The sequence below is a fragment of the Ambystoma mexicanum genome, chromosome 6p (genome assembly GCF_040938575.1).
Source record: "Ambystoma mexicanum isolate Mex_15411 chromosome 6p, UKY_AmexF1_1, whole genome shotgun sequence".
In the NCBI taxonomy this organism is placed as follows: Eukaryota; Metazoa; Chordata; class Amphibia; order Caudata; family Ambystomatidae; genus Ambystoma; species Ambystoma mexicanum.
In genome coordinates this window covers 268,526,620-268,554,263 of record NC_090935.1, presented here as the reverse complement: position 1 = coordinate 268,554,263, position 27,644 = coordinate 268,526,620, and the positions used below count along the sequence as shown (strand labels likewise).

General features: G+C 43.4%; 1 protein-coding gene across 5 annotated transcripts in view; it reads right to left on the bottom strand.

The window, feature by feature from the left end:
• DCC (DCC netrin 1 receptor) overlaps positions 1 to 27,644 on the bottom strand; it is a 1,439,988-nt gene that overhangs the window by 37,537 nt on the left and 1,374,807 nt on the right. For 4 of the 5 annotated variants that reach the window (XM_069626984.1, XM_069626982.1, XM_069626985.1 and 1 more), the window contains exons 23-27: positions 22,016 to 22,178; positions 13,263 to 13,489; positions 8,308 to 8,424; positions 7,245 to 7,400; positions 2,340 to 2,552 (exon numbers count right to left, since the gene is read on the bottom strand). In XM_069626984.1, coding sequence (XP_069483085.1) covers positions 2,340 to 2,552; positions 7,245 to 7,400; positions 8,308 to 8,424; positions 13,263 to 13,489; positions 22,016 to 22,178 — 876 coding nt within the window. The remainder of the gene's footprint in view (positions 1 to 2,339; positions 2,553 to 7,244; positions 7,401 to 8,307; positions 8,425 to 13,262; positions 13,490 to 22,015; positions 22,179 to 27,644) is intronic. The other variant, XM_069626983.1, reaches the window with a different exon arrangement.

Sequence of the window (27,644 nt, the reverse complement as noted above, 5' to 3'; positions counted from 1 at the left end):
AAGGAATGGGAGGACGCCACCTTTACCACATAGGTCAGTGGACACTACATCACAGCATAACCACCAACCTGGAAGCCAACATGAGAATTTTATCCGGTTTATTGGATTTAACTGTTTGGTATCAACTATATCTGTCACTCAATCTCCGTTCTTCACCAGGCTAATAAAAAGACTCTGAGAAAAACCTATTCTGAATCATGTGCGCTCTATAAATAAACAAATCAATCAATCAAAAGTGGTGTGTGGGATCCACAACTCTTTGTCGGATACCATTTGCACCCGAAGAATCCTCCATATATTTATGGAACCCACAAGTGTCCTAGCTCAAGCATCCACCATATTGCTTCAAGCATCACACAAGAAGCTTCAGACTCAGAATGAAGCGACTCCTACAGTCCTTTCAGTGTGACCTCCAATAAGGTCCCTGGTGGAATATTGTAATATCACTGGACAAACACTTGAAAATGTCTCCCACTGGAGAGAACAGTCACAAAACAGAACGTTACCAGAAGAAGTCTCTAGAGAATGTCTTATGCCATGCTTGTCATTGCATCCTGATTCCCAAATCTTTCCTTCTGCTTCTTCTTTATGGCATCCACCCTTCCAGCCTACGCAACAATGCATGGACAGGACAATTTCATCCAGCACCATTGTTGACTTGCTCCTACATGACTTACTCATGAACCATGCCGCTATTAGAGGCATGGCTATCCCCTTACTGGGTACCAGGTCCGGGTTCCTTGAATGAGGAATTACCGGGCCATTCTGACCTTGGAGGGCCCGGTAATTCCCCTATCAGGGAACCCAGACCCTGAATATCCCCATTCGAGTCCCCATACGGCTCAGTGGGAATGGGAAGGGTGCTAACAAGGGGCCCGTTAGTAACGGGCCAGTTGTTAGAACCCTGGTCTGCTCGCGAGACCCACTAAGGGCACCTGATAAAACCAGGCATCCTTAGCAGACTTGTAAGGAGGCGGTAAGGGGTTGACAGCTCCGGCACCTTTACTGGCGCTGTTAACCCCTTGCCACCTCACTTGTAATGACCCCCTTAGACTTTCACTTGAATAGGCTTCTCCCAACTGCAGGGTCCGAGTCATAATACGATTATCTGGAGAGGGCTAGTCACTCTGAGCAAATCACACCTACTCCTGGCTTGCACTGAGTAAGTCGGAAGTAAGTCAGGTTTAAGTCAGAGCTATTTAGAGTAGTTTTGCAAGTGTGGGGAAGTCAGACCTACTCCTGGTTACATATTTGTAAATCGGGCCTACTGTCTTTAAAGAACTGTACTAATCATTCCTCTGTATTAAGTTTCTAACCTTAATGCCCTGCAGGATAATTTCCCCAATTGCATCACAATTGTAGTCGATGGTTGATTCAATCCTATTAATTTGGGAATTCACTTTTCCCGGAATGACATTCTTTCTGCATCAGTGTGTGATGGATGTTGGCCTCTACTGCATCCTCATCGCATCCTGTGAGTGTAAACCTTCAGATTATGTAAACTGTAATGATGCAGACGATCAGAAATAGCACCGTCTCATCTCTACCCGGCCATCGATTAATAGTTTGGAACTGCACTTCTTTGCTGTTGCTATCAACTACTTGATTGTGCTTTGCTTTGCCTACAAACAGAAATTGAGGATTGTAATACCTTTTCCTGGTGTATGTGTCCTTTTGTATGTCGCTGGTTTGTAACAATGGACTGTAGATTTGATGTTGTTTTGATCATTTTTAGGTATTTAGGTTACTTGGGTGGAAATTAATGTGTTTAGTATTTAAGGAATGTTTTAAATCTATATTTGCGAGAATGTGTGAAAAGTGTATATGTGTACTGGAATGAACAATAATTAAATACATAAATAACTTTTGAAATAATTCAGGCCTATTTCAACCATTATTCGGATTACCCAAATTTAGCTTGAGCATAGGTACTGCTTTGCAGACACGTCTCTCTTGGTCCCATGCCTAACAATCCCCACAGAAGCCAAGCATTATTTTGTAACACTATAAGAAGCTGTGCTGGGCCATCATTCACGTTCAGTGACAGTTGTTGCATCCCACCCTCTGTACACATCCCATGAATCTTGGATTAGATGAGGAGTGTGCAACCTGTGAGGAATGATTGGTGTTGTAGTCCAAACCATCTAGAAATGAACCCCATTTGAGGAAGTTTAACATTCCATTCATGTGGAATTTGCAATAATTAAACACACTCAATGCATTTTACTCATGTACTATGAACCTGTTTCAGGCACCTGTTTTGTGAGCTCTCCAGAGACATTCCACATTGCTTTACTTCACAGCACAATTTCTGGCAAATAGAATGCATGCAGATTTACCTGTTTGCGATAAAAGTGGTGTGTAAGGGACTTTAGGCTCTATTGCATTCATTGGTGGAGGTAGTAAAGGGTTTGCAAAGCTACGCAGCGGATGCGTGGGCCGGACGCACGCCGTGGGGATGGTCCTGCTGGGCGCATCCTCATTATTCGAATGTTCCAGCTGTGCTTGCGGTAGCATTGATGACTGCTGCGTGGACGGGCCTTCACTAATTGCTGCAAAGCAAAACAAGAGTTCAAAAGTCGAAGCATTCTTCGAATAGCTTTGCAACACGGTTTTCAAATTAAGCAACACCAGACAACATGAGCAATTCCACAGCATTTGAAATTGAAAAACTGTCAGTTTGCAAACGTACTACGGCAGGGCTTTAAGTGGGGTTAGAAATCGATGGGGGGCCCTCATATGGGGGCGTGGCTTGTGGGATGGGCTTGACCTAAAAAGTACACAAACCATAGCAAGGTACACAAACAAACATATAAATGCATGGACGAATTTATATATTTGTATGGGTACCTTACTAAGGTTTGTGTACTATGCAAGCCATCTTTTATAAACATAGGGGCCCCGGCTCAGCCCCACTTTTTGGAGACTGCCAGAGCCCGGCCCGTCTAGCGCCAGCCCACTTAAAGCACTGTATTACTGGAAGGCAAATGGTTGCTTGGAACAAGCGTTATTTCATTATTTACGTGTTTATAGTGAAAGCATGTGCTGCTGTATTGGCTAGCTGGATATATTCTTAACTGAAAAGCTGGATGAGCCCATAATCTGGCACTCTTTTAAGGATATTGGCATTTTCTAGATGCAACTTGAAGTAAACCACCTCAGACACTGGCTTACTCCACAAGTTTGTTCGATGTGAAAACCTTTTTGATGCCTTGAGCGGTGTTGGCATAAGGCCAGCTCTGACTCTGATTGTTTATTATTCTCTTTTTATCAAACATTGTATGACAAAGTCCTTTTTTCGTCCAAGCGTTCCGATTTCTCTGATCTTTTGTAATCACATTCGCCCCATCCTAGGAGCCTTTTTCAATCTCTCTTGTCTTCTTCCTCCTTGGTCTCCTGGATATTCTCTTAAGTCTATTTTAACTGCACCTGACTTCGCTAATTACTTTACTTCTAAAGTGGCTACTCTTTGTGCTGCGATTGCTTTATCCTCACTTTCCAACATTTTCCCCGTCTCTCCCATTACCAATGGCTATTACTGCTTCCTCTCAAATTTCTAACACTGATACTTCCTTGCTTCTCTCACAGGCTCATCCAACTACTTTGCCTAATGAACCTATTCCTTCCTCCCTCATCCTCAAAATCTATTGTTCTCTTAATTCTTATCTCACTAGTCTTTTTAAGGCCTCTCTTCAAACTTCTATTTTCCCTCTTTCATTCAAGCACGCTACTGTTGCTCCTTTTCTGAAAAAAATACCTTCTTTGGATCCTTCTTCTTCTAATTTTCGTCCAATTTCTCCTCTTCCTTATCTGTTTATTGTCAGATTTCCTCCTTTGTCACCGAAAACTCGATTCTTCCCCGTTTCCAGGCTGAGTTTTGTTCTTCTCCTTCCACTGAAACTACTCTTCTTTCTGCTAGTGATTCTTTGCTAACTGCTCGCTATTCCATACACTCATCCATTATTATATTGATGGATCTTTCTGATGCTTTTGACACTGTGGATCACCCTTTACTCTTACAGTCCCTTTCTTCCTTTGGGTTCTATACATTTGTGCTATCTCGGATTCGTTCTTACTTATCTAACCATACTTACTCTGTCCCATGGGTTGGTGCTTGCTCTGAGTCTTCTCCTCTTTCTCATGGGGTTCCACCAGGCTCTGTTTTTGGCCTTTTCTGGTTTCTCTTTACACTTCCACAATTGCTGCTATTGTCCCTTCTTCCGGGTTATCTCACCACATTTATGCTGACGATACCCAGCTCCTTATGTCGTTCTCCTCTTTCACACCTTCTTCTCATAGTAATCTTTTGTCCTGCCTTTGTGCTATCAGGACCGTAATGTCTGATAATGTTCTTTTACTTAATGCTATTTTCTCTACTGCCCGGAATCTTGGTCTTTATCTTGATACTGACCTCTTCTTTTCTTATCATATTTCTATTATTTCTCACTCTTGTCATTATCATCTCTTCAATATTCGTAAAGTCCTGTCTTTTCTTACTTGTATTGCTACTAAACTTCTAATGTCCTCGTTTATTTTATCACGCCTATTCTACTGTTCTCTTTTACTGTTTGGTCTTCCGGTTTCACATCTTGCTCCTCTAAAATCTGTGTTCAATGCCTCAATTCACATTTCGTACTTGCTCTCCCCTCGTGATTCTTCTTCTGCTTTTCTATTTTCTCTTGGCTGGCTACCTTTTCATTCTCGGCTTACATTTATTTTTCTCTGTATTGTTTTCCAATCTCTTTATAGTCTCACTCCTATTTATCTTACATCCCTTGTTTCTTTTTATCTGCCTGCTTGTGTCCTTTGATCCCAGTCCCAATTTCTACTATCGGTTCCCCTTACTTCCTGTACTCAATCGCGCTTTCGGTCTTTTTCCATGCTTCATCTGCTTCACTGGAATGCTCTTACTTTTTGATCTATTCTGTCTTATCCTTTATTGTGCTCTTCCTTAAAGCTTAATCTCCTTCATTCCTAAAATTGTGCATTAGGTTTTGCTCTTGTTATTGTAATGTTAATGATCCCTATTCATTTACTTTGATGAATTGCCTTCTCTTGTAACCATAATTATTATTCTGTAAGTTGGCATATGTACAGAGCCTTGGCGTAAGGCTATACAAATAATATACACAGAAAATAATACATAGGGTATTATTTTAACAGAATATCAACATGTAATAATTAATCTATCACCCCTTTATTCAGGGACAGACACGGGTAAAAATAGCCCACCATACCAAGTCTAAGGAATGCACAAGTGTGTTTAAGGTCTCAGCGATGGCTCGGGACGGTTGATTGTCCCATCCACCTCAAACACAGTTATTAGCCCCACAGGGATGCTGATAGTTTATTTTATGTGTTTATGTTTTAAGGTAAACAGGTTCTAACCAGCTTTCATGTGCCTACTTCCCTTAAAAATTAACTAAAAACTAAAATGGCCACCAATAGAAACATTAAAGGGAAGTGGTCCAATAATGTCATTATGGACATGTCAGCTCAGAGGACTGCATTAATTTCATCATTGGAAAAATATCTTTATGGACTGGGGTGACAGTAAGAAGGCAATATTGAACCGTTTAGCCAGATATTCTGCAATGATATTGCATCACACTTTTACATATATGTTATCGTCATTACAACTTTTTGGGCTATCATCTAATCCAGGTCATCTTGTATTGCAGGTGCAGGTAATTGGGTCAGTAAGCTCTGCCGTACTAATGAAGAGGACAGAATTATTAAAGGTTATATGTGCATTAAATACTCAGTAGGATTTTTATGATATATTGACAAGCTCTTTTTCTGTTAAAATTCTGCTTGGGGATTCTTCCCGTCAGGGCATTCACCTAGAAGTGGGGACCTAACTGCCCTGAGAAAGGCCAATATTATAAAATATCGAATGAAACTATAATCCATTTCCTTTTGTTCTGTCCTTTATTAGAATCTTTGAGGAATCTCTGGCTGAAACCATTTCTATTAACAAATGGAATCAATAATGTGCGATGGCACTCCATTTTTGCAAAATGTACAATGACGCTGCAACTGAAAATGCTGTAGTACAATTTATGAGTGCCGCCTGGCGGAAGCGATTGAGGGCCTAATTCACAGAAGTGTTTTATAATACCAAAACCCCATAGGAAAATCCACTGTGAACAAGACCCAACGTTATTTAACGTTAAGGGCCCGATTTATGGAAACTTTTGCACGATGCAAAATGACTTTGCACTGCTGAAAAGTGAGTTTGCAAAGCCCACACATACCCTGATTCATGGAACTGTGCAAAGTGTCTTTATGCCGTGCAAAGTCACTTTACACTGCAGAAAATCACGTTGCACTGCTCCCCCCTGATTCATGGAGCAATGCAAAGTGTATTTTTGCTGGGAAAGTGACTTTGCATGGCAAAAAGACACTTTGCACTGTTCCATGAATAGGGGTGTTTGTTGGCAGTGCAAAGTCACTTTGCACCGTGCAAAATATCCCATGAATCAGGTCCTAATTGTCTAACACAGAGCTTATATGCAATTTTAAAGTTTAACCTTTTAACTTATGTATTTTGTTATTGTTAATGCCTTTTTTGCCCTATTGTATTTTATATAGAAACAAGATTGTGCCTGTGATGGCATGAACCTGCACCCTTGTCCATCTCGCTAGATGCAGTTTAGAACACGACTGATGTACTGTATTTTATCCTAATTTGCTGGTGGTTTCTATTTAATGCTGTTCTACGTTACATTGAATATGTCCTTTTCATTTACTCAAATATTAATTTATTTCGAGTTGTATTTTATAAGGCACATAACACTTTATTAAATGGCCCCAGTGCGTTTTGAGACGCAGCATGAATCTCTGGGTGCTTTACTTGGGGTAGTTTAGAACTTAACTGTGTATATTGTACGCTCTAAGACTTTATTAACAGATTATATCATGCTGATCCTTCTATTACATGGTATTTGTTTCTGAATGTGTACATTCGCATGTGTGTTTCATGCCTTTGCCGAAATAAACAATTGAAAGAAAGATATTGAAAATTAATTGATTAGCAGCTTTCTTAGAGGAGAGAGGGCGAGGGGGGCTTTCACGCAATCATCCACCTGGAAAGCAAGAAGTGCCGTCACTGTAGTTACTACACATGGTTTAGATGAAACATGGACATTGCAAAATTAATTGAAATTGTTTTCGAAACACAGATGGCATGTTCACATGCTTTTATAGATGCATGCAAAAATAAAGCCAAAAAAAGAACTTACTTCTACCTGTCGTGAAGCCCCTCTCCACAGATAGCGTCGGGAATGGCACAGGGCGGAGGGTAAACTGTGGATGCGGGTAGCCACATGTGGGGGAGGGGAGGATCCCTGGATATTGAGCGCTTTCAAGAGTCGGCACTGGAATGGCGCTAACTACTGCTGCAAAGAGAGGAACACATTCGACTTTCAACATGCTCACGGGTAGAAAGGTAGACGCAAAGGCCTACATGCGTGATTGATCGTGTTATTAAATCAGCGTAAGGTTACATTGTCATCGGTAACCCACAACAACACGGGGTGGAAAGGGGTGCAGTGTGGCCATACACGACAAACAATTCAGAGATTTCAGTGATGCTGATTCATGGAATTATTTGCGTGTAAAACATGGATTTGCATGCCTTTCTGCCCGCAAATCCCCATTCGTCTGACAGGGATTTGCGTGCAGACTGGCACGCAGATTCCCGTTTTGCACGCAAATAATTCCATGAATCAGGGCCAGTGACTTCACAGACAACATGAGCTTTGCCGTTTTGTTTATCAGATATCTAACAGAAGCCATCAGTGCAATATATCACTGTAGTTCAGGAGTTTGCAACCTTGAGCTCTTCCGAAGTTTTGGACTACAACTCCCATCACGCCTAGCTGGCATAAACATTGGTGATGGAACATGGGATTGATAGTACAAAACATCTGGAGAGCCACAGTTTGCAGACCACTGCTGAAATTGATAGCTACCAATCTATACTTTGGTATGCCCTCACAAAACACAACTTGAAATCCTGCTAGGTTCAGGTATTGCAAAAAAGGAATCTAATTCCATCATCCACATGTCTCTTGGTTGTATTGTATTGCCTTTTAGGACATTTTAAGAGCTAATACATGAGGAGGTTCTCTTGTCATCACTAATTGATAGCAGACAAACACCTCTCTTGGCAATGGGCACAGCACAGGACTACCAGAGCAACTGGATGAGTGACTAGGCATGTCAGCGCCTGCTGTTCTTTTGTTTGTGCAGCAACAGATTTTGGTCAGAAGTCATTAGGATTCTTCACCAGGCGGTACTCACGGGGATTGCTTGGCTGTGAGTCCATTGGAATCATTAGTTTGGCACGCGTTGCTCTGCGGGCAGCAAGCGATCGCTCCAATGTGGACATACTGCTTCCAACATCTTCTGTATCTGGCCCTGGGGAAGGAATAATCAGTTTAACCATTCATGATATCGTGTGAAAACATTGTTGTATGCAAGCACATCAAGACAAGTACTTAACATTTTGGATCTGCAGTAAGAAAGAAGTAAACACAGCTACCGTGAATTACAATGCTCAATTTGATTAAATGGCAAGCAGTACGAAACAAAAACAATGCATTACAAACCTGCCCACACAACCTGTGTGTTGGTAAAATGTTCCTTATGACAGAGAGTGAAAGGACATGCTATTATGATACTTCCAATATGAGCTCTACTTACAACAGTAATTTTCACAGTTTACAAAAAGAAATAATTTTCTCAATAATCCTGACAAACAAGTTTTTCAGTGACCTGGAACTATGTCATTGGGGACATATGAGGGATTTATGGTGGGCTCTGGCCTCTTGTACAGGTGAATGCTGCCCAGGGCACTGTTTGATCAGAATGCATGACAGGTAGGTACACACAGTGAATGCTGCCCCGAGATTTATAGATTAGTGTTAGGCAGAGTTTGAAAGCAGTAGTACCCTCTGGAAACACTACAAACAACTATGACTACAGATATAGGCAACCCAACCTTTGGTATAAACCTGTACTACACAGTTTTGGTAGCGTTTTGAGCAGCCAGGCTTATATCAAGGGGGGAAATGTGAGCTGTAGTGGAGTTACACAAAGATTCACAGTTACAGGTATTCAAATACACTCTTACACTCAAGGTCTCTTGCATAAACAATTAATAATGTATTCATCAGTCAGTTATAAAGCCTTCTTCCGAAGGGAGCAATAAAATAGTAACACACAAACATACTTCAATACTGTACACTCTGAGTTTCTGAATCAGACAAGGCTCTTTTAGGATGTCCCACAGACACAACCTACACCCACAGGTGACTTTAGAGCAAGGGTGCTGGGGACATTATTATCTTACTGTTGTCATTCAGAATACTCTTTAACAAGTAAGCAAAAGGCAAAGACTATTAGAACACAAGAAGCACACATGTTCATAAGCAGGGCAAATACTTTCAGACAGTACTTAGAAGAGTCATTAATTTCAATAGGCTAAGCCAAAGTCAATAGGCCAACGTCTTTGTATACGATGCAGCACTTCAGGTGAGTAATTGGAAAAGTCTTTGCACAAGTTATTAGAAGTCTTTGGTAAAAAGAGAAATCAAATGTAGGGCCACAGGCTGATTAGACTTGTGAGTTGCAGAATTTACAAGCACTTCCACAGTAAGAGGTACGTTCTCTTAGGCTAATTTTACAGTACCTTAGTAAAGAAGAAAAAGATGCAACTGAAGACTTCTGTTCCTGTGCAGCTCTGCAAATCTCACTGTTCCTGGGCCTCAGTCATGGGGACAAGAGGGAGGACGTCGGGGGACTCGTGCACTGCACTGGCACCGACAAATCCGGCAACTGGCAAACTTTATTTTCAGTGGCTGTTTCGCATTTCTTGCATTACCCTAAATAGCAATAAGCGCGGTTCCTTCCTATCAAGATGGACTTTCTTCACATCTGAGATCCCACACTCGACTGAGGGGGGTCAGGCTTGGTCAGTCTTGCTTCGTGAGAGTCCAGAGGATCTTCGAACCGCTTTAGGCCAGCTTACAAGCAACGCACACAATCTGGTGTCCCTCTCCCTGGCTCTACGGTTTCCTGCATCAAGTCTGAGAAATTTCAACCAGCTCCGAGATGGGTGTCCAGGTGGCTTACTTGGGAGTTGATTGGTCCTAACAACTCAAAGGGAGAAGTCGTCCTTTTCAGGGCTTCTCTGTCGATGCAAACTTGGCAATTCGGACCTGCAGCAGGGCTTCACTGGGCAAATCATTGGTCCAGGTGTTGCAGCAGCCGTCCTCTTCAAGCTCTTCTTCGGTTCCTTCGTCCAGTGGTCGACTCTGCCCTCCAAGCCAAAACACTCGCCTTTTATTCAGATCTCTCCCATTAATTCCAGCCTAGCTGTCACTCACCCAGCAGGGTGGCTGTCCCTTGTCAGACAGTCAGCCAGCCAATCACCACAGAGTGCATTTGGGTCTCCTAGGAGACCAAGCACAGGGAGTTTTGGGCACCTCCCTTACTTCCTGCCTATCCCAGACACTCGGGCGTCAGAGGCTGGGTTCACTCCCAAAGCCCACCAAAGGCAAATGAACAAAGAGACCAAACCTCATTTGGCGTGCAGAGAAAAACTCGAGAAGGACATTTCCACAAAGACATGGCAAAAAAAGAAGACCGGGAACTATTTTAACAAAGGAGGCTCAGGTGCCATCTTGGAAAACATGGCTCTTGCGATTTAACATTACTGGAGCGGTGAACAGTTCGCGGTTGGGGTACATCATGGTAGTTCATTGTAAAACCACTGCCACCAGCCATTTTGAGAGGAAAGGGTAACATTTGACTGTTAAATGAGTAACTAGACATAGGGGATACTAAGTAACCCCTCCAGCACTCTATGGTAAGATAGAGTGTGCTGGGTCTAGAATTTTACAGGACTAAGTGAAGTCAATTTCACTCCACTGCTCTGGGAAACAGTAGTTGATCCCAGAGAAGGTATTTAAACCTTTGGAAGCCAGGAAGACTTCCCTGTGCCACTGCACTGAAGGTGCTGTGTGACCCAATTGTAAAATATTATGCCTATCGAGTTGGTTAGACTCCACAACCAAAAGAAGCACAATGTATAAAATCACATAAAAACACATGAGCGGGAAAAAGGGTCATACTCACTCGAGGTAAATAAAATCAAGTCCTCAAAATGCAGCAACGTTGTTTGGGGTCTCTAAGGTAGGGGGAATTAACACATTTTTGAGAATTCTCCCTAACAATAAGGATGCATGCCAGGTAAGAGGCAGAGGAGTAATCTGGGCTGCTCCAGGGATGTATGGTGGACTATGACCTCTTGTACAACAGTTGAATGCTGCCCAAGACACTGTTGATAAGGATGCATGCCGGGTATGTTCACCTGGTGAATGCATCCCAGGACGCTATTCATAAGGATGAATGCCAGGTCAGAGGTGGAGGAGTATACTGGGCTGCACCCGGGACTTATGGTGCACTATGACCTCGTGTACACCAGATGAGAGGTGCTCAGGGCACTATTGATAAGGCTGCATGCCAGGTAGAAAGGAGATGCATATACTGGGCTGCTCTAGGGATTTATGATGAGTGTACTGATTAATGGTATCAATATCAATACATTGAGCACCACTAATCACCCTTTAAACACCTATTATTACACTACTTATGATTTGGCAAGAAACTCGAATAATGCACTATCTTATAAAGGGATTCAATTATTCACAATATTGCTATCCGAAGGGATACCTCCAGTCATAAAGGTTCTGACTTTGGCATAGCAGAACTGAGCTCTTTGTTAGCAGTCAGGAATATGCTTTTCTTGCACCCTGAAGAGAAATATATTTGCATGTTCGGAACTTTACACTTAAAATAAATGTCCAATCCAAATTATTAATAAAATAGACCCCCATTTCCCTATCAGATCGCCCACCCCAGGGATAAACTCTGTTCCACTCCACCCCAATGTATACGAGCATGGTGGCTGCAGCGAAATCGGGTTTGCAGAAGTTGCTGTGGTGTCTGGTTTATACCAGTTGTCACACCACAAGCACATATGCGCAATGGGCCACTTGGTGCTCAAGCAAGGGGGCCTGTAATCCCCTGCAGGCCCATAACAATTACCGTCCTCAAAAGAGGTTTATGTATTGGGGTCTTTTTGATCCACGCTGTACGTGTTGTGCTGAATGAAGAAGAAGAAAACTACAGGCTGACCCTCCACTCAGGGCAACATGTATCCATCAATGGCGCCCCACGATCATTCATGTTGTTTCTGTTTGTTTACTTCCTTGAGGATACAAATGCTCAAAACAGCCTGCACTGTGGTATTGTTTTATGATTGGCCGATGGGAATTAAATAAAAAATAATTCCCCTTAGATCATTTTGCACACTCAAAATAAACTATCCCTGCCCAATGACACTTACAAAGCATTGATACACTGGCCAATGAGTACCCTAAAATAGAGGTATGGTCGAACAGGCACTTTTCTGGTTAAGATTTTATGGACATACTGGTATTTCACCAAACATGGTGGCCAGAAAAAAATCTGACAGAATGACTTCAATTTGACAGAATGGACAGACTGTGTACTGGTTCAGCCATTCATATCTGAATAGTGTTAAGAGCCCGTGTACATCGGCCAACGTGCAGGTTTTCATTGACATAGTAGGACCACTACATATCTTAAAACAATAGCTCCCCCTGGCAGTGACAACAGGTGAAGCTATGCAAATTGACATTGTCTCCATGTATGCTAAGGCAACAGCTCCCTCTAGCTATGACAACAGGGGAAGCTACTGCATCAGACAAACATACATCTGGCCTTCTATTATAATATTAGATAAGTAGCCCAACAGACCTATACTCATCCATGCTGGAAATTAAATGTTCAAATATGACCTTTCAGATGTTTTTTTTTTAATTCCACCTAGTTGTACTCTAAGTGTCTGTTGGTCAATGAACACTGGAGGTCCGGTATTGCTCATTGTTGCCCTAGTGCAAATACAGTGCAACACGTCACTAACATTCACACTGGTGTATCGTTTCTGTAATAAGGCCACATTTCGGTAATAAGGCCACAGGAGAACTGTGAAATGTACCTGGAGAGATTCTTGCAATGCTCCAATGCCAAAATATCACTTTCGCAAGAACATTTTCGTTATTAGGTAAGACATGGGCCTCACTTCAGGAATGGTTATCTTTTGTTATCTGTTGAAAGTGAGACGTAGGATTAATAGAGAAACAGATACGTCATAGAATGAGCATTACCTGGGTGTGGGGCACTTTTGCTGCCCAGCTGTGATTCTGATTGGCTGTGACTGACAGGCGTGATGTCTTTGCAGCTTTGTCTCGGCGATTCCCTCCCAGAGGGGTCGGAGCCGGAGGGTTTCTCAATATTCTTCATCTCCATTTCTTCATGATGAATCCAAAGGTCTGGGGGTCTCAGCTCCTTCTGGCTCCCTTTCCTTTTGCCAGCACTATGCGTTGCACGCTTCCTGAAAACAGAAAAAAGACTGCATGTTTCCTTTTAGAGTAATAGGAATGCTAGGCTGTATTACAACCACACCACCATCGCCAATCATTCAATTTATGCCGTCACTGGGAACATCACTGGTTAGGCTGCTCCTGCGGGGTGAGCACAATTCATGAGGCCAGGAATAGGTTGCCTGAATAGCAAATAGTTGAGCCCATACATCAAGGGCTCGGTGGTTTGATGAAGTAAACATTGAAGAAATGCAAGGGTTTAGGCAATACAATGCATTACAGAAGTATAGACACCGGAAGAGATACTTCTTTAGGAAGGTAAGTACTTTTAGAAGTCATAAACACAATACAAAAACCAACACAATACTTATGGTAAGTACACCAAAGTATATAACACTTATGGAATGGCAGTATGTAGTTCAAGGTAAGCAGACCCTATTGGTAGTAAACTGTTACACTTATTCTGTTTCAGCCAATCATACAGTTATGCTACTAACCTTACTTTCTAGAATAGTGGAACACATTGAAACGTAAGCAAGAACTTGGCAATTACGTTTCAGAACACCTTACAAACCTTTTTTCTGCAACTTGCCCCTTTAAGAAATGCCCGGATCTGAGACTGGGGTGAGTGTGCTTAGTAGCCTTGACAGCAAGGGCAAGTCTGATGACAATATAGTCATTTGTTAAAAGGTTAAAATTATTCAACACTAACAAATGACACATGACAGACAAGTGGAATAACAACGATAGTGTATTTGCATTATTCAATAAAGATGTCTAGACACAACAGTTGTAAAAACCTATCAACTAAAATCTGTCTTTTGAGCTCAAAATATAAAGGCATGTCATAAAGTTGATTCAAATAAGACATCCATACTGTCTACATTTTCTTTTCATGTTTCACGGCAACATATGTGAGATGGAGTACGCAGTATAATAAAAAAAAACATGTTAACCCTTTCCAGGTTCAAATGACATGTTTGTACGCACATGTTTATTTGCAATGTTTCGAGGTGTTGTCATTAGAGAAATGTTTCTAATCGAGCAGAGGATAATGTGAAGAGTTGTATTTATGATGCCTGCTAGTCATTGGCAACTTGCTCTAGTGTTGGGCATGCAATGACAGCCCAATGAGTCATGTCATCGGCACAGTGCAGTTTCCGTCGAGGGTGGCTGTACTGAGTTCCGTGAGAGGCATCCGGAGGGCTGTCAGTATTTCCGGGTCCTGCTTGTGCCGAGGCCCATTCCGGGGCAGGTGCAGAGAGCCTGACTATGCAGTGGACGCGAGGAGCTGTGGCGGATCACTACCAGGGAGGAGATCATAGCCGGATGGGCAGCGCAAGATCTGCGTAGTCAGATTTGGCCGTGGAGAGGTGGACTCTGGGGGCTGAGCCTGTGGGGTGAGCTGCGTGCGTGAAGTGTGCTTTTGGACTGTTTGGTGTGGTGGAGAAGGGTCAGTCATGTGGCGGGTTAATGGTGGAGTGTGCGCATGAGCAGAGACAGCGCCATCTTTAGATCAGGCAGGTCAGAGGAGGACATTGGTGCTGTCTATCAGACGCAGCAGCACCCAAAAGCCAAGCACTTTTTGGCAAGGAAGTGCACCATCTTTGGTCAGGCAGGCTGAAGGTGAACAGTGGTGCTATCCAAATGATGATGCTTCACCTAACGGTCAGGCAGTGGTTTGCAGGCTACTACCCTAGTGGGGTGCAACTGTGCCGTTTCTTTTACAGGTGAAGCAAAGTCTGTTTTTCCCGGTCTGCTGGTGCCTTAGAGGGGATTAAGTTGACACAGAGAAAGGTGCAGAGGATCCTGTGTTTTGGGACATTAAAGTTGGCAGTAGGAATTCGTTCATGTCAGGGACTTTTAGGGTGGGAGTGGGAATTTGTTCCTGCCAGGAACACTGGAGATGGCAGTGGTAGATCGCTCCTGCCGGACAGTGTTCTAGGAGGAAGAGATTGGGTGACAGTGGAAGCTTGATCCTGAATTGTGAAGACTTTTCTATTCTTCATATGTGTGTTTATTGTGGTGGTTGCTTATTTCTGCTGTCAACCCCTGGTCAGCCACAATTCCATGAGAGGACTGGAACGATCTTTATAATGTCTATTTTGTGGCATCACGTTTTGAGAGATACTTTGATGAATGAAAATGTTCAACCCTCCTGTGCTGTGTGGGGGCAGACGCAGTTAGAGTGATAAGAAAGTTGCCTGATAAACAGGGGGTTGAAGGGGAGGATGGAAGGGGTGGGGAAGAGGATAGTTTATATGGAAAGGCAAAGAAGAATTTAGAAGCATAGTATGGCAAGCATTTATATGTGGTGTTGGAGAGACATACATTCTATTGAAGGAAACAAGGGGTTGGTGAATCAGTGGATTCTGGTATGGCTGTTTTGAGGGGCTGTTAGCATCATGCAAATTGTAAGGAGGGAGGATGAGTACTTCCATGATCAGTTAATGATGCACACGTCTAATCCGAAGATTCAGGAACGGTTGTGGCAAGCAAAAAATTCACATTTGCAGGAGGCATCGTCCATTGCCCAGGGTATGTAGTTAACGAGCAAGTGTTGAAGGAAGTAAATGCTAAAAGCAACAAGGAGAATGTGGGTGGGGAGCAATAGAAAGTGTGTGTGGTAACTAGGTTTAACAGAGCAGAGATGGGTGTGGGAAGCAGTCAAGTACCGCAACAACTTTTGCGCAAAGGGCAATGTCCCCAATGTGGTTTTGAGAATCTTGCGATGAATTCAAAGGAATTTCCTGCAATGCGAGTGAAGTGCAGGAAGTGCAAGAAGATGGGGCATTGTGCACGGTTATGTAAGTCGCACAGCATGGTATCAAGGCTGAGAAAAGTGTTAGATTGTTGGGGGTCGAGTGGTCTAACAAAAGTGGGTGAGGATGAAGATGGTGATTATGTTCCCCTTGAGGTGGAGATTGTGGTGGCAAGTTGTGGTGTTAAGGCATTAGCGGATTTTGGGTCACCTTACACCATTATTTCAGAGGAGAAATATAAGGAAATCTTGGGTGATAAGAATCATATATTGTACATCCTAAAGCATAGGGGAATAGTAGGATGGACATCCAGGGTTTTGTTTGGAGTAACAGTGCTTATGGTGCTAAATAAATTCATGTAAAGGGTTATTGTCATCTGGGAAGGAAGCACTAGGGTAAACTTGGTTTGGAGTTACATCCGGGGAAGGAATTGCAAGTAAGTACGGTGAGGAAGAATAAGTCAGAAAAGTTTGAGGACGAGATTGGGATGTAAGTTTGTAATGTTTTCCGTAAAGGGGTTGGAGGGTTATAGAGGTATTATCACAAGATCGAGTTGGTTGTGAATGCAGTGCTATGTGTCCATAAGGTTAGGAACCTGCCACTGGGGGTGAGAGCAAAAGTGAGGATGGAGTTGCAGGGGTTGAGTAAACAGGGGGGGTCATAGAACATATTGAGTGCAGTGAGTGGTTATCCCTGATTGTTATGACTCAACGTCCAGATGGCCAGAGTGAATGAGATATTAACTACCATAGAGGAGGCAGAATGGTACAGCCATCTTGATCTATTGTCTGATTACAACCATGGGGACCTCCACCATATGTCCAGAGCCTTGACGTCCTTTATTATGCCTATGGGGGTATACTAATTCAAAAGGCTGCCTATTGGGTTGGTGTCAGCGTCCGCTGTATTTAAGAAGATTGTGGACGATTTGTTGGGTGCTGTTCCTGGGGTGAGATTCTTCCAGGATGACATTTTGGTAGAGGCGAGGCATGAATCAGGACATGATGCAAGGGTGTATGAGGAAATGGTTGGGTTGACAGTTAAAAAGGAAACATGTCAATGTATGGTACACCAGGTATTGTTTTTGCATCACAGACTGACTGGGACGGGGTTGGAAACCTGCCCTGAAATGGTTGATGCTCTTTGCAGACAGTGGGCCTCATTACGAGGCTGGCTGTAAGGGGTTAACTGCGCCGGTAAGGATGCCGGTGCCGTTAACCCCTTTCTGCCGCATTACGAGGTCCCTTAGCGGGTCCCACTAAGGCCGGCTGGTAAAACCATCCGCCCTTAGCGGGAGCCACTAAGGGACCAGGGAGCTAATAACGGGCCCGTTATTAATGTGCCTGTTGTTAGCTCCCTCCCCATTCCCATTGAGCCCTATGGGGGCTCGAATGGGAATGGGGATGGTTATTTTGAATGAGGACTTACCGGGTCCTCAAAGGTTGGAATGACCCGGTAAGTCCCCATTCAGGGAACCCGGACACGACTTTGGAGGCAGCCAGGGCTCTAATAGCACCAGGGCTACCTCCAAACTCGTAATGACCCCCAGTGTGTGCAGAACCGTTTTAGCAAAATGTGCTGTGTTGAAGGTCTGTTGAGAGTAAGGACAGAGTTGTTGTGGGGGAATGAAGAAGAGAAGGGGTTTAGGAGGATGAAAGAGGAAATGACTAATGCACCCACTTTGCACATAATTGACCCCATGGCAGAGGCAAACATAACAGTGGAGTGGTTGTGGTTTGGTTGCAGTTCTTAACCAGTCTAGGAAGGGGGTGGAAGTGCTGGTAACACTTGCATCACATGCTGTGATGGGAACAGCATCAAGATATTCTACCACTGAGTGTGAGAGTCTGGCATCCTATTGGGCTTCAAATTACTTGAAAACCTATGTGTGGGGCATATCCTATGTAATTAGGATTGACCATGAATCAATGGAACATTTATTTTCAACAAGGTTATCTGGTTTGACAATGTCGAGGATAGCTAGAGGTTTGTCTGCTCTATAGGGATTTCATTTTGTGGTGCAATTTGTGCCAGGCCGTTGCAATCCAATGGCTGATTGTTTTTCAAGATCTCCAAGAAAGGACACTGTAGAGGTGGAGGAGGTATGTGATGAGTGGATTGCGTGGGTGGAAGACACTGTGAACAGTGCATTTTTCAAAGGGGGGTTTGTTTATATGGCACTGATGAATATGTGGTATTGGAGGAGGCTGTTGGTAGAACTGAGCTTGGATGGTGCACAGGGGAGGCGGTCCGTTATCCAAACTACAAGGTAAGAGATTAATTGAGCAGTTCGGTATGGGGTTTGGCAAGAGGTGAAAAGGTTGATTCCACTAGTTTCTCTTTGGAGAGAGTTGGTTAATCATGCTCATGCTGGCCATCTATTAAAGAGCGTAATTAAACGAAGGTTGAGAGCAAAGTTTTGGTGGCAAGGTATGGATACCGTGGTGAATGAGGAGGCAGGTCTATGTGTTCCTTGGTGTGTAAGTGATAAGTCAAAAAAGACTCAGAATGTGGAGTTGGGAAGTGAGGATATTCCAGAGCAGGCATGGGAGAAGCTAACTATCTATTTTATGGGGCTCATGAGTTTGTTGGTGCAGGAGTTTAAATTTATTATTGTGGTGGTGGATTACATGTCAAGATGGTTTGGGGTGGAGTTTGTGCAGAGTATCACAACAAATTGTATGAGTGATTATCTGCAGAGGATTTCCAACTGGCTTCACCAAGATTTGTGAATATTTGCAGTCCAATGGTATTGAGAACAACTGCAATGCTTTGCATAATCCCAAGGCTGATGGGCTAGTGGAGCGCACCAATGGTATATTTAAAGAGACCATTCAGTTTACATTTGCCAATAGTATGGATTGGAAGAAAAGTTTGCATGATATTTTGAGAGCATTGAGGGATACCCCACATGTATTGACAGGGGTTACCCCATTTGAGAAGATGAGGGGTAGGAAAATGCAATCTACCAGCTCCTCCCTACCACGTGAATCCTCCTTCCTAGACCCATGCTGTCATTCACGGTGCCTGTCAACTTGCATGCATGACACATCTCAATGTGCACCTCAACTTGCTTTTCTTTCCCTTTTCCTACCCTGCCATGCCATTTTGTTAGACCCTTGTGTGCTAACAGCAAAAATGGCATAAGGGGTTTCTATAGCATGTCGTCACGGCTGGCCATCCTTTGGTAATGCCATCTCTCCACCCGGAACACCACATGCCCTTGCCAAATACCATTATTGCCTAATTATAATTTTGTAATGGTGGCTGTTCCTATGTGCTCAGTGAAGCAGCAGCAGAGGGAGATTGTCATCACAATGAACACTCATATTCTGCAAAGCAAATGTTTCATCATGTGTGCAAGGCTTCTCACAGTGGCCATGGAGGAGGTATGATTGGTGGTGCTTGTGTCTTTCTGTGGGCAGTGCTTTGAAATGTACCTGGGGGACGGACACAAGGAAATGAGGTGGCACCTATGATGGTTGGTGTTGGTTAGGCCAAGCTTTTGCAGCTCTGTTGGCTAATTCCAGCAGAAGGCAATCTTCCTGCAGCATGTGGGACACATCTTATGTGAATGGGAGTCTTCAGGAGGTACTTAGAACACATAACATAGGAATGGTAGGCTTCACGATGGGCATTACAAAGATCTAGGAACTGCATCTGACAAGTACTGCTCTGCTTACAACCCCCCAAGTATGTCTTACAAAGAAAGATAGCCACACATGGCGATTCATTTGTAAAACAATAAGTGTCAGGGTCCGGAAATGTTCAAGTACATCTCTGACACCTCATGGCTGACAGCTCTCCACCCACTGTTTCCACCAACCACATCTGCTCCTCGCAATGTCTGCATATTTGCGTTGAAACGGCAAACCCCACCATGTTAAGACATTTTTATTACACCATTGGCACATTTACAGCCCCAATTATCTCATTAACTCTCAGAAGGCAGCTTTGAAAAAAACACTGGCATGCACTTTGAGTGTAAAGTTTGATGGTAAGGCTTGAGAACAGAGCTCAAAGAGTTCCAATGAGGAGGTGTTCTAGGCGGGAAGGGCTAAGTACTGGATGAGAAAGGCAGGGATCAACATGGCAAGATACAGAGATTGGCTACAGTCCAGTAGATCCTTGCCATGCCTTGTTGGTCTCCTACAACCCCTATTGCACACCCATAACCAGGGAGAGTGTCAGGGCCTTACAACCTATTCGAATGAAAGGGGCCTCGAGCCACAAGGGGTCTCACAGCAACTGCCTCCATATTGCCAGTCAACAATCCAAAAAACACAACAATATATTCCTTTATATATAAAATACGTTCTGAGGTTTACAGTCTGCGCTTTGCAGTGCTAGCCTTACAAGCTGCATTAACTTGAGCCCGTCCGTCCGTAATTCCATTGAGGAAAACAGTAGTGTTATCACCTAGTTACCTTTCAATACTGGTTCCTCAACGTCAGCCACATACTTACAAAGATAGATTGATTGCTATTCAGTAAGCTTTCAGTGTTTCAGGTTCCTGCTGGGTCACCGTCTCATGATAATTGGTAGCTATTAACCTTAACTGTATCTCCATTATAATGTGTGCCCCCCAAGGGTGTCTCTGACTGCTTTCCACTCTAAGCAATGGGGGGAACCATGATGTTGAAATGGGCCCCCCACACATCTTCAGCCAGGCCTGCCCATAACAATGTTAGCAGAAAGCAGATGTACTGTTATAGGGGGTCAGTAGGCCAGTCCTGTGCTGCAGGGGCAGCCCATACCCAAACTAGGAAAAAGAGACCTCATACTTCAATGTGTCTGACTCCTACAGTACCTTTCCAAATGTAGGGGCCTTAATGCCAGAACCCTGCTTTTAAAATAGATGAATGTCCAATGCTGGAAGTTGACTTTTTTACTGGGGAATCCCAGCCAGCAAATGGGTGGGGGGGTCTAAGGGAGAGGGTATTTTACTCACCCCCACAAACATTTGCCTCTCAGCCCCTCAGAAGATTATTCATGAACACCTGGAAAATAGCCCAATGTCTTATAATGTCAGTAAAGTATAAAACTTGCAAACTTTTTAAACCTAAAACATGTACTTTGTCACATCCGGTGGCGTCTTACCATTGTCCGTTTTAATAAGGCCCCCATTGTTTTTCTTTTCAAGACTTGCCCTGCCACGTACCCATGTGCATCACTCATCAAACATTGGATCCAGCTAGCCTTCTTGGAGCCCTTTTTCTAGGAAATTGTGTGGGCTTGATAAGCTGTAAGTAATTCTCTATTCTCTATTGCCCATTGCATTGAAACATCTTCATTTCCAACAGTAGCTTCATGCTTGATCCCCTAATATTACCATAGATAGCAAAGCCTGCCGAGGAGGCAACTGTAATAAAGACAACTTTAAATAAAAAAGCTTTTGGCACGAACGTTTGTCATTGTACACTTATGGCCGCAATTGACTCCACCCACCCGAAGCTCCGCCTCCATGACCCGCCCACCTAGGGCTCTTTGTCAGGTGCTGCCCACTGGGCCCTTTGCCTTAAATCTGCCACTGGCGACGGGCACATTATAAATGCATCATAACAGCATAACATGTACACTTTAAAGGAAATTCTAAAGGGAATTTTCCTTTCAATTGAACTCCCTGAAAATGGTTTCCCAAGAGAACTTTTCTCACACGTGCACAATGGTAGAGCGTGACCTGATACCACTGAACCTTAGCCACAAAAAGGCCGACTGTTGGCCATATTCAAAATCTCTTACATCATTGCAGTTCCGAGAACGTCAGTCACTTACTTTCTCTGTTGGGCTGAGGAGCGCCTGGTGCATATCACGGCCACAATCACCACAACCACCACAGTGATCGCCCCCACAGTGACCACAATGATCACCAATAGGTTGCTGTTTTTCTGGGGCGTCACACTGCCATGAGGAGGGCGCATCTGACCAATAGGAGGATCTGAAAAGAAAGATGAAGCAGTCCTTTAAGACAAAGTGCCTGCAAATTTTGTGATTATTTCACACAACTTTGAAATGATCCTGATGTTGGCTAAGAAAATTTACAAAATGCCTGCATAGACATTCTCACATAACATGATCTGTTCTTTGCACAGGTGCAGATCCACCATATAAATGGTCAGGTTTGAAAACACCGCAAAAACAGTAAAGACGCAAATGGGTTAGAGGTGCAGTGAAATAGAACTTTGTTTGCAATCTTGTCATGTTTAAAGACAATTTCATGCAGCATGGTAGATTATTATAAATATTTTCATACCGAACAGACAAGCTCTGAACACATAGGACCTGATTCACAGGGCGTTTTCCTAAAGGAATGCACCATTATGAAATACTTCTGTGAACTATGCCCATAAACTGACCTACCACTTCTGCCACCTTATATCCCGTTATTAGCGGGACATTACAGGAGGCGGAAAGGACAGTAAATCCCCATTCCATGTAGTCGCATAGGACTCCATGGGCGACTCCTTGGAGGGGATTATCTGTGGCGGAAATACCGGTTGTTTATTGTTGGTTTGCCCATTTCTCTGTTTTTTTGCTGGGCCTGATTTACCTACAGCTCCTGGCTGGTGGTAAATCATTGAACCCCACCATGCGAAATGTAAAGACCATAAGGCTTATGTAAAACACAATTCCCCCACCAGATTGTGCTGACTACCTTTGACTACCTTTGACCCAATTGATGCACAAAAACAAGTCAAGCACCAAAACATCCAGGATTCCTTGTTGGGATTGAGGGGAACACACCCGTCAAATCATCCTAAACATTTGGGGTTGTGCTTGAAATCTTCAAGAAAAGAAAACTTTACCCAGTGTCAGACCCCTGCAAACACTGAGTGAATGATGTACATGATTCATACTGAAACCAAGAAGTGAAGTATGCAATGATCTGAATTAATCATAACTAACACTCTGAGCAAACATAATTACCATTGAATGTATGATGCCTTTGGCATTACAGGAGAACACCAGCAGTATAACAAATCAGTAGTAGTTCTTAAAACGATGGCAGTGTTCCACGCCATATTTTTTGGCTACCACTTAATGCAAAGGAACACAAGCACCATAACTTCCCAGGCATGCGCCAGCATTGCTGGCCCAATAGGGGTATCTGCATTTCCTAGGTACTGTGAGGGAGGGCACACCTATCATTTGGTGAAACATCAATAGCAAACATGATGACTGGAAGGTTTTGCATTCCTCACACCCATTGGCATTGATCTGGGTAACTTCCCAAGCCACTGTTTCCACCATTGCAGTGGAATGGGCACATTCAGGTGGACCCTCTTGTGGTGCCTAGGCTGACAGACTACACCTGACCGATGATACCCAATTAAGATAAGACATGTTTGGCGTTGCTTGTGGTCATTTGCAGAAGAGATCCTAATTAGCAGTTTAGGATAGACTACTCCTTTTCGAGGTGCATCGAGCACATTTAACATATGATGGCTAATTGTGTAATGCTGTGGAAAAGAAGGCTGCCCACATCAGCTGCCAGCAATTATTTGTAATGCAGAGCTTTACAGACATCACTATTTAGCGGAGGGAACTTCATAAACAAACAACGACTGCCTGCAAACAAGCTAAGGTGAACCTGAGCAACAAAGGAATATAATGTCACCAGTGAAAAAGTCCCCATGTGTCAAAGTTTACTTAAATTTGCACCCTGAGTAAAATCAAGCATGTTCCTCATACATTCTAGGGCTGGAGTTTAGAACAGTAAATAACACTATTCCTAGAGCATGTCGGGATGGCTTTAAATGAGCTATGCAACACTTGTTTACATAGAACTGTTAAGGATGGTTAAAAGAGCAACATGCATAGCCCCTGAAAGTTGATAGCAATTACTAGGCTATGGCACTGTTATTCCCTAGCAGAATATGAGCAGAGATAGTTGAATACATCCACTTAGACAAAATCTCATTACGCAACAATCAATGTAGGCACCGGTTCTTGGGCACTGCCAGATCTCAGATTAATTTGAGACTACCTGTTCCAAGATGCATACAACCAGTGCTCTTCTAAATTAAGCTCATGGTGCTTGTCTGCACCCCTTGGGTTTCATGTCTGAGATAGATTGTGGTGCAGGCAGAGTGAGGTACAAAGACGCGAACCTGCTGCCGTCTGAATGCCCACTGACAGCGTGGTGGACACTGAGCTAGTGGAACACCAGAACACTGAGCAGAAATGATTATGGAGGAGGTAAGAGTGTCAGAACGGTCACGTGACCGCGCCCTTCTAATTCTGCAATGGTAGCTGAGTGGCCAGGAGCAATGAGGATTGATCATAGATAGCTAAGTGTGGTGTAGTGTGGGCAGACACAGTGTAAGAGCTATCTCACTGGAGTGAGGTCTGCATGATCAATTGCGGTAGCCTGCAAAGTTAACTGCCGATTAGGTTGTGAATTAACTCATTCCTTAGAAGACTTTCAAGAGTTTTAAAGGATAGTGGAATGAGAAAGATGGGTTAGTTTGTAAAGATAGAGGGACAGGTAAATGGGATTTTTAGCATAACAGATTTACTGATCAGAAAATGTGCTTTTCAAAGACATCTGAGGTGTGTCTGGGCAAGTGGATACATGAAAGAGGTCAAGGGAGCGAGGCGAGAATCAAGTTAGGGAAGGACCATGTGGTCAGCAGTGACATTTGTAACCAGTGATTCTCTTAATGTAATAGTAAACAATACTAGGAAGGTAGGGCATACAGTTCCTGGGTGTACAACAGCCTGCATTTGTCACATGGGATACCTTTGTCTGTTAGCAACTGTTTCCTCCGATCCAATCCCTGGTTTTGAAATTGTGAGTCTTGTGCTGCTCCAGGTTTTCCTAAGACATACGGCCTCATTATGAATGTGTCGGTCCAGAAACAAATTCCAAATAAAATGCTCCACAAAATGTCAGTCATTTTGGCTGCAGAATTTCTTCCAGACCAGCACCCTACAGGCCTGTCATGCTGCCCCTACCGGCAAACAATTGCCTGAGTCACTGGCACCATTATGAGCAATGCCAGTGATTCAGTAAATCCCATTCCATGGAGTCCCACAGGACTCCATGGTAATAGGAGGTTATTGGCACTGCACTGCCCGTAATACCCTGCTAATACTGGGATATAGGGTGGAGAGAATGGAAGTGCCAGTAATACTACTGGAATACCAGCAAACCTGTAATGAGGGCCATAGGTCCTCCTTACAACTTTGCCAGTGTAGTATTAACATTCTGGAAATACCGTTTACTGGCATGTTACTGCACCGGCAAAGAACGAGGTGGTCAGGAAGTGCCCTGATTTACCTCCAGCTAGTAGCTTGAGGTAAGTCAGGTCCCTTTCCAGCAAAAACCCCCGGTATTGTGTCTGGTAATACTGGCAAAATCCCCCATTGAGTCCTATGGGACTCCATTGAATGGGGATTTACTGCCCTTACTGGCAGTTATAATCTGGCAGTGATTCTGCCAGACCAAGTGCTTGTAACAGTAAAACCATTTAGTGGTATCCCGTTGGATTTACCAGCAGGATACCACCAAACATGTAGACTTAATAGTTTGATCTGGTCATCACTCCCATTCTGGTCCTTCCAAAATACCTCAATGGGGATTCTGCCATAGTCTGTTCCTATAGTGAGAGGGCTAACTTCAGGTGCACCTCAAGCACACTAGACATGCATCGCTTGGGCAGTTAGATGCGCAGGGTCGGTGCTGTCTCATGTAAAGTCTGTATATTATTTTGGATATAAAAAGACCAGTTAGCTCGCACCTCCCTATCTACAGCATGTCCCATCACGAGATGCAGGAGACTTTTCAAATAATTGACAAATCAATTACTCAGCATAATGTAATTTAAGAAGTAACATGTGCACATAACCATGTATAACCTCTGTGCTATATGTGTAAACATTATGCACAACACTGTGTATGACATGTCGGAGGAACTTGGAAAAAACAACCTTGTCTCAATTCCTTTTTGACTATATTATCAAGCGCTCAGTGCGTAACTGCGCACATTAATTTACTTAAGTGAATTGACCTTTTTAAAATAGCTTCTTTTCCACTTAAGATTTAACAAGCTCTAGACTGATCTATATCTCACTAATGTCATTTATGTGACCTCATTTTCAACAGTTACTGAAATTATCCCTCAAGTAAGTACTTTAGAACACAAAAAAACATGACATTTACATGGTGCAGAAGGCACCGGCATGGATAATATCTTGTCCAGCTTGTGAATGGTAAGCAGAGACATGCTGCAGTCTCTGCTAAGGTTTTTCATCCTCTGAGGCGATACTTTTCCATGTAAAAAATAATCACTTTCGATAGAGCAATGAGTAGCTCTTATTCTGATAATCATGTCAGCACCTGCCACCGACATCATATTCAATTTTTAGCGGTAGGTCAGATGCACTCAGACACCTGTGATTGTGTCACTGCCTATTAAGAAAGCTAGGACATTGCTTCTGGTTTCAGACTTATATATGATGACTTTTACACAAGGGGGCTGGGTTATCCAAAGTGCACCCATGTCGGCGTAGAAATGTAGAAAATGAATAAATAGCAACCACATTCCCTTTGTATGGTGCCTTAGTATTTTATCTGCCTTTCCTCCCCCAAAACAAGAGACTACCATGAATGTCAGTGTGAGTAAATGCCATCTAACAAGGGTGCAAAGCCTTGACTTTTTTGATTTTTATTATTAGATGCAATGATGTGGGTGATTCCTTCTCCAAAGGGTAATTTGCTAACAAGATCCACATTTGTCATAGTTCACTTGTGCACTGTTGCGTCAGTAGCCTGATCCGAAGCACCAGCTCTGTTTGTGACACAGAACAGGTTCAAAGGTCAAAATATGCCCACTCGACCGCCACAGCAACAGCAAAGTCACTGGAGCACAAGGGTGACATTAAAGATATGCCTCCTCTAACCGAACTACAGTGATCATCTCTAAGAATAAGCGATGACTGAGTTTAGGCATAGTGCATGGCGATACTTATGATCATAGCTGCAACATCACAATTGATATTGCACATGTGTCGGCTCCCTTCAATCAGCTTTACAGTGGATGGGAATGTGTTTTTAGGTCAGATGGGCCCATAGTGCCACATGACAGGACAGAAACTCAGATGATACAGTCACTCTTGTATTTGCTTTAAGAGGGCCGGCTACCCCCTCCACCAGAGACAGTCACACAGCAGGCAGCTGTCCTGGGCCCAGGTATCAAAGTAACACACACAATCAGGAGGAGTAGCCTCACACCAGGGTGCTACATATCTCAAGGTATTTTTGGCAGTAGAAAGGATAGGGCAGGGCAGGAGTAGAATAGGCAGTAGTTCTCTGGACACTGGTAGAAGCCTTCCACCATCTTGTTTCTCACTGTCACTCTTTCCCTCTCCTGTCGCCTGCAATTCCTGTGGAGCCAAGCAC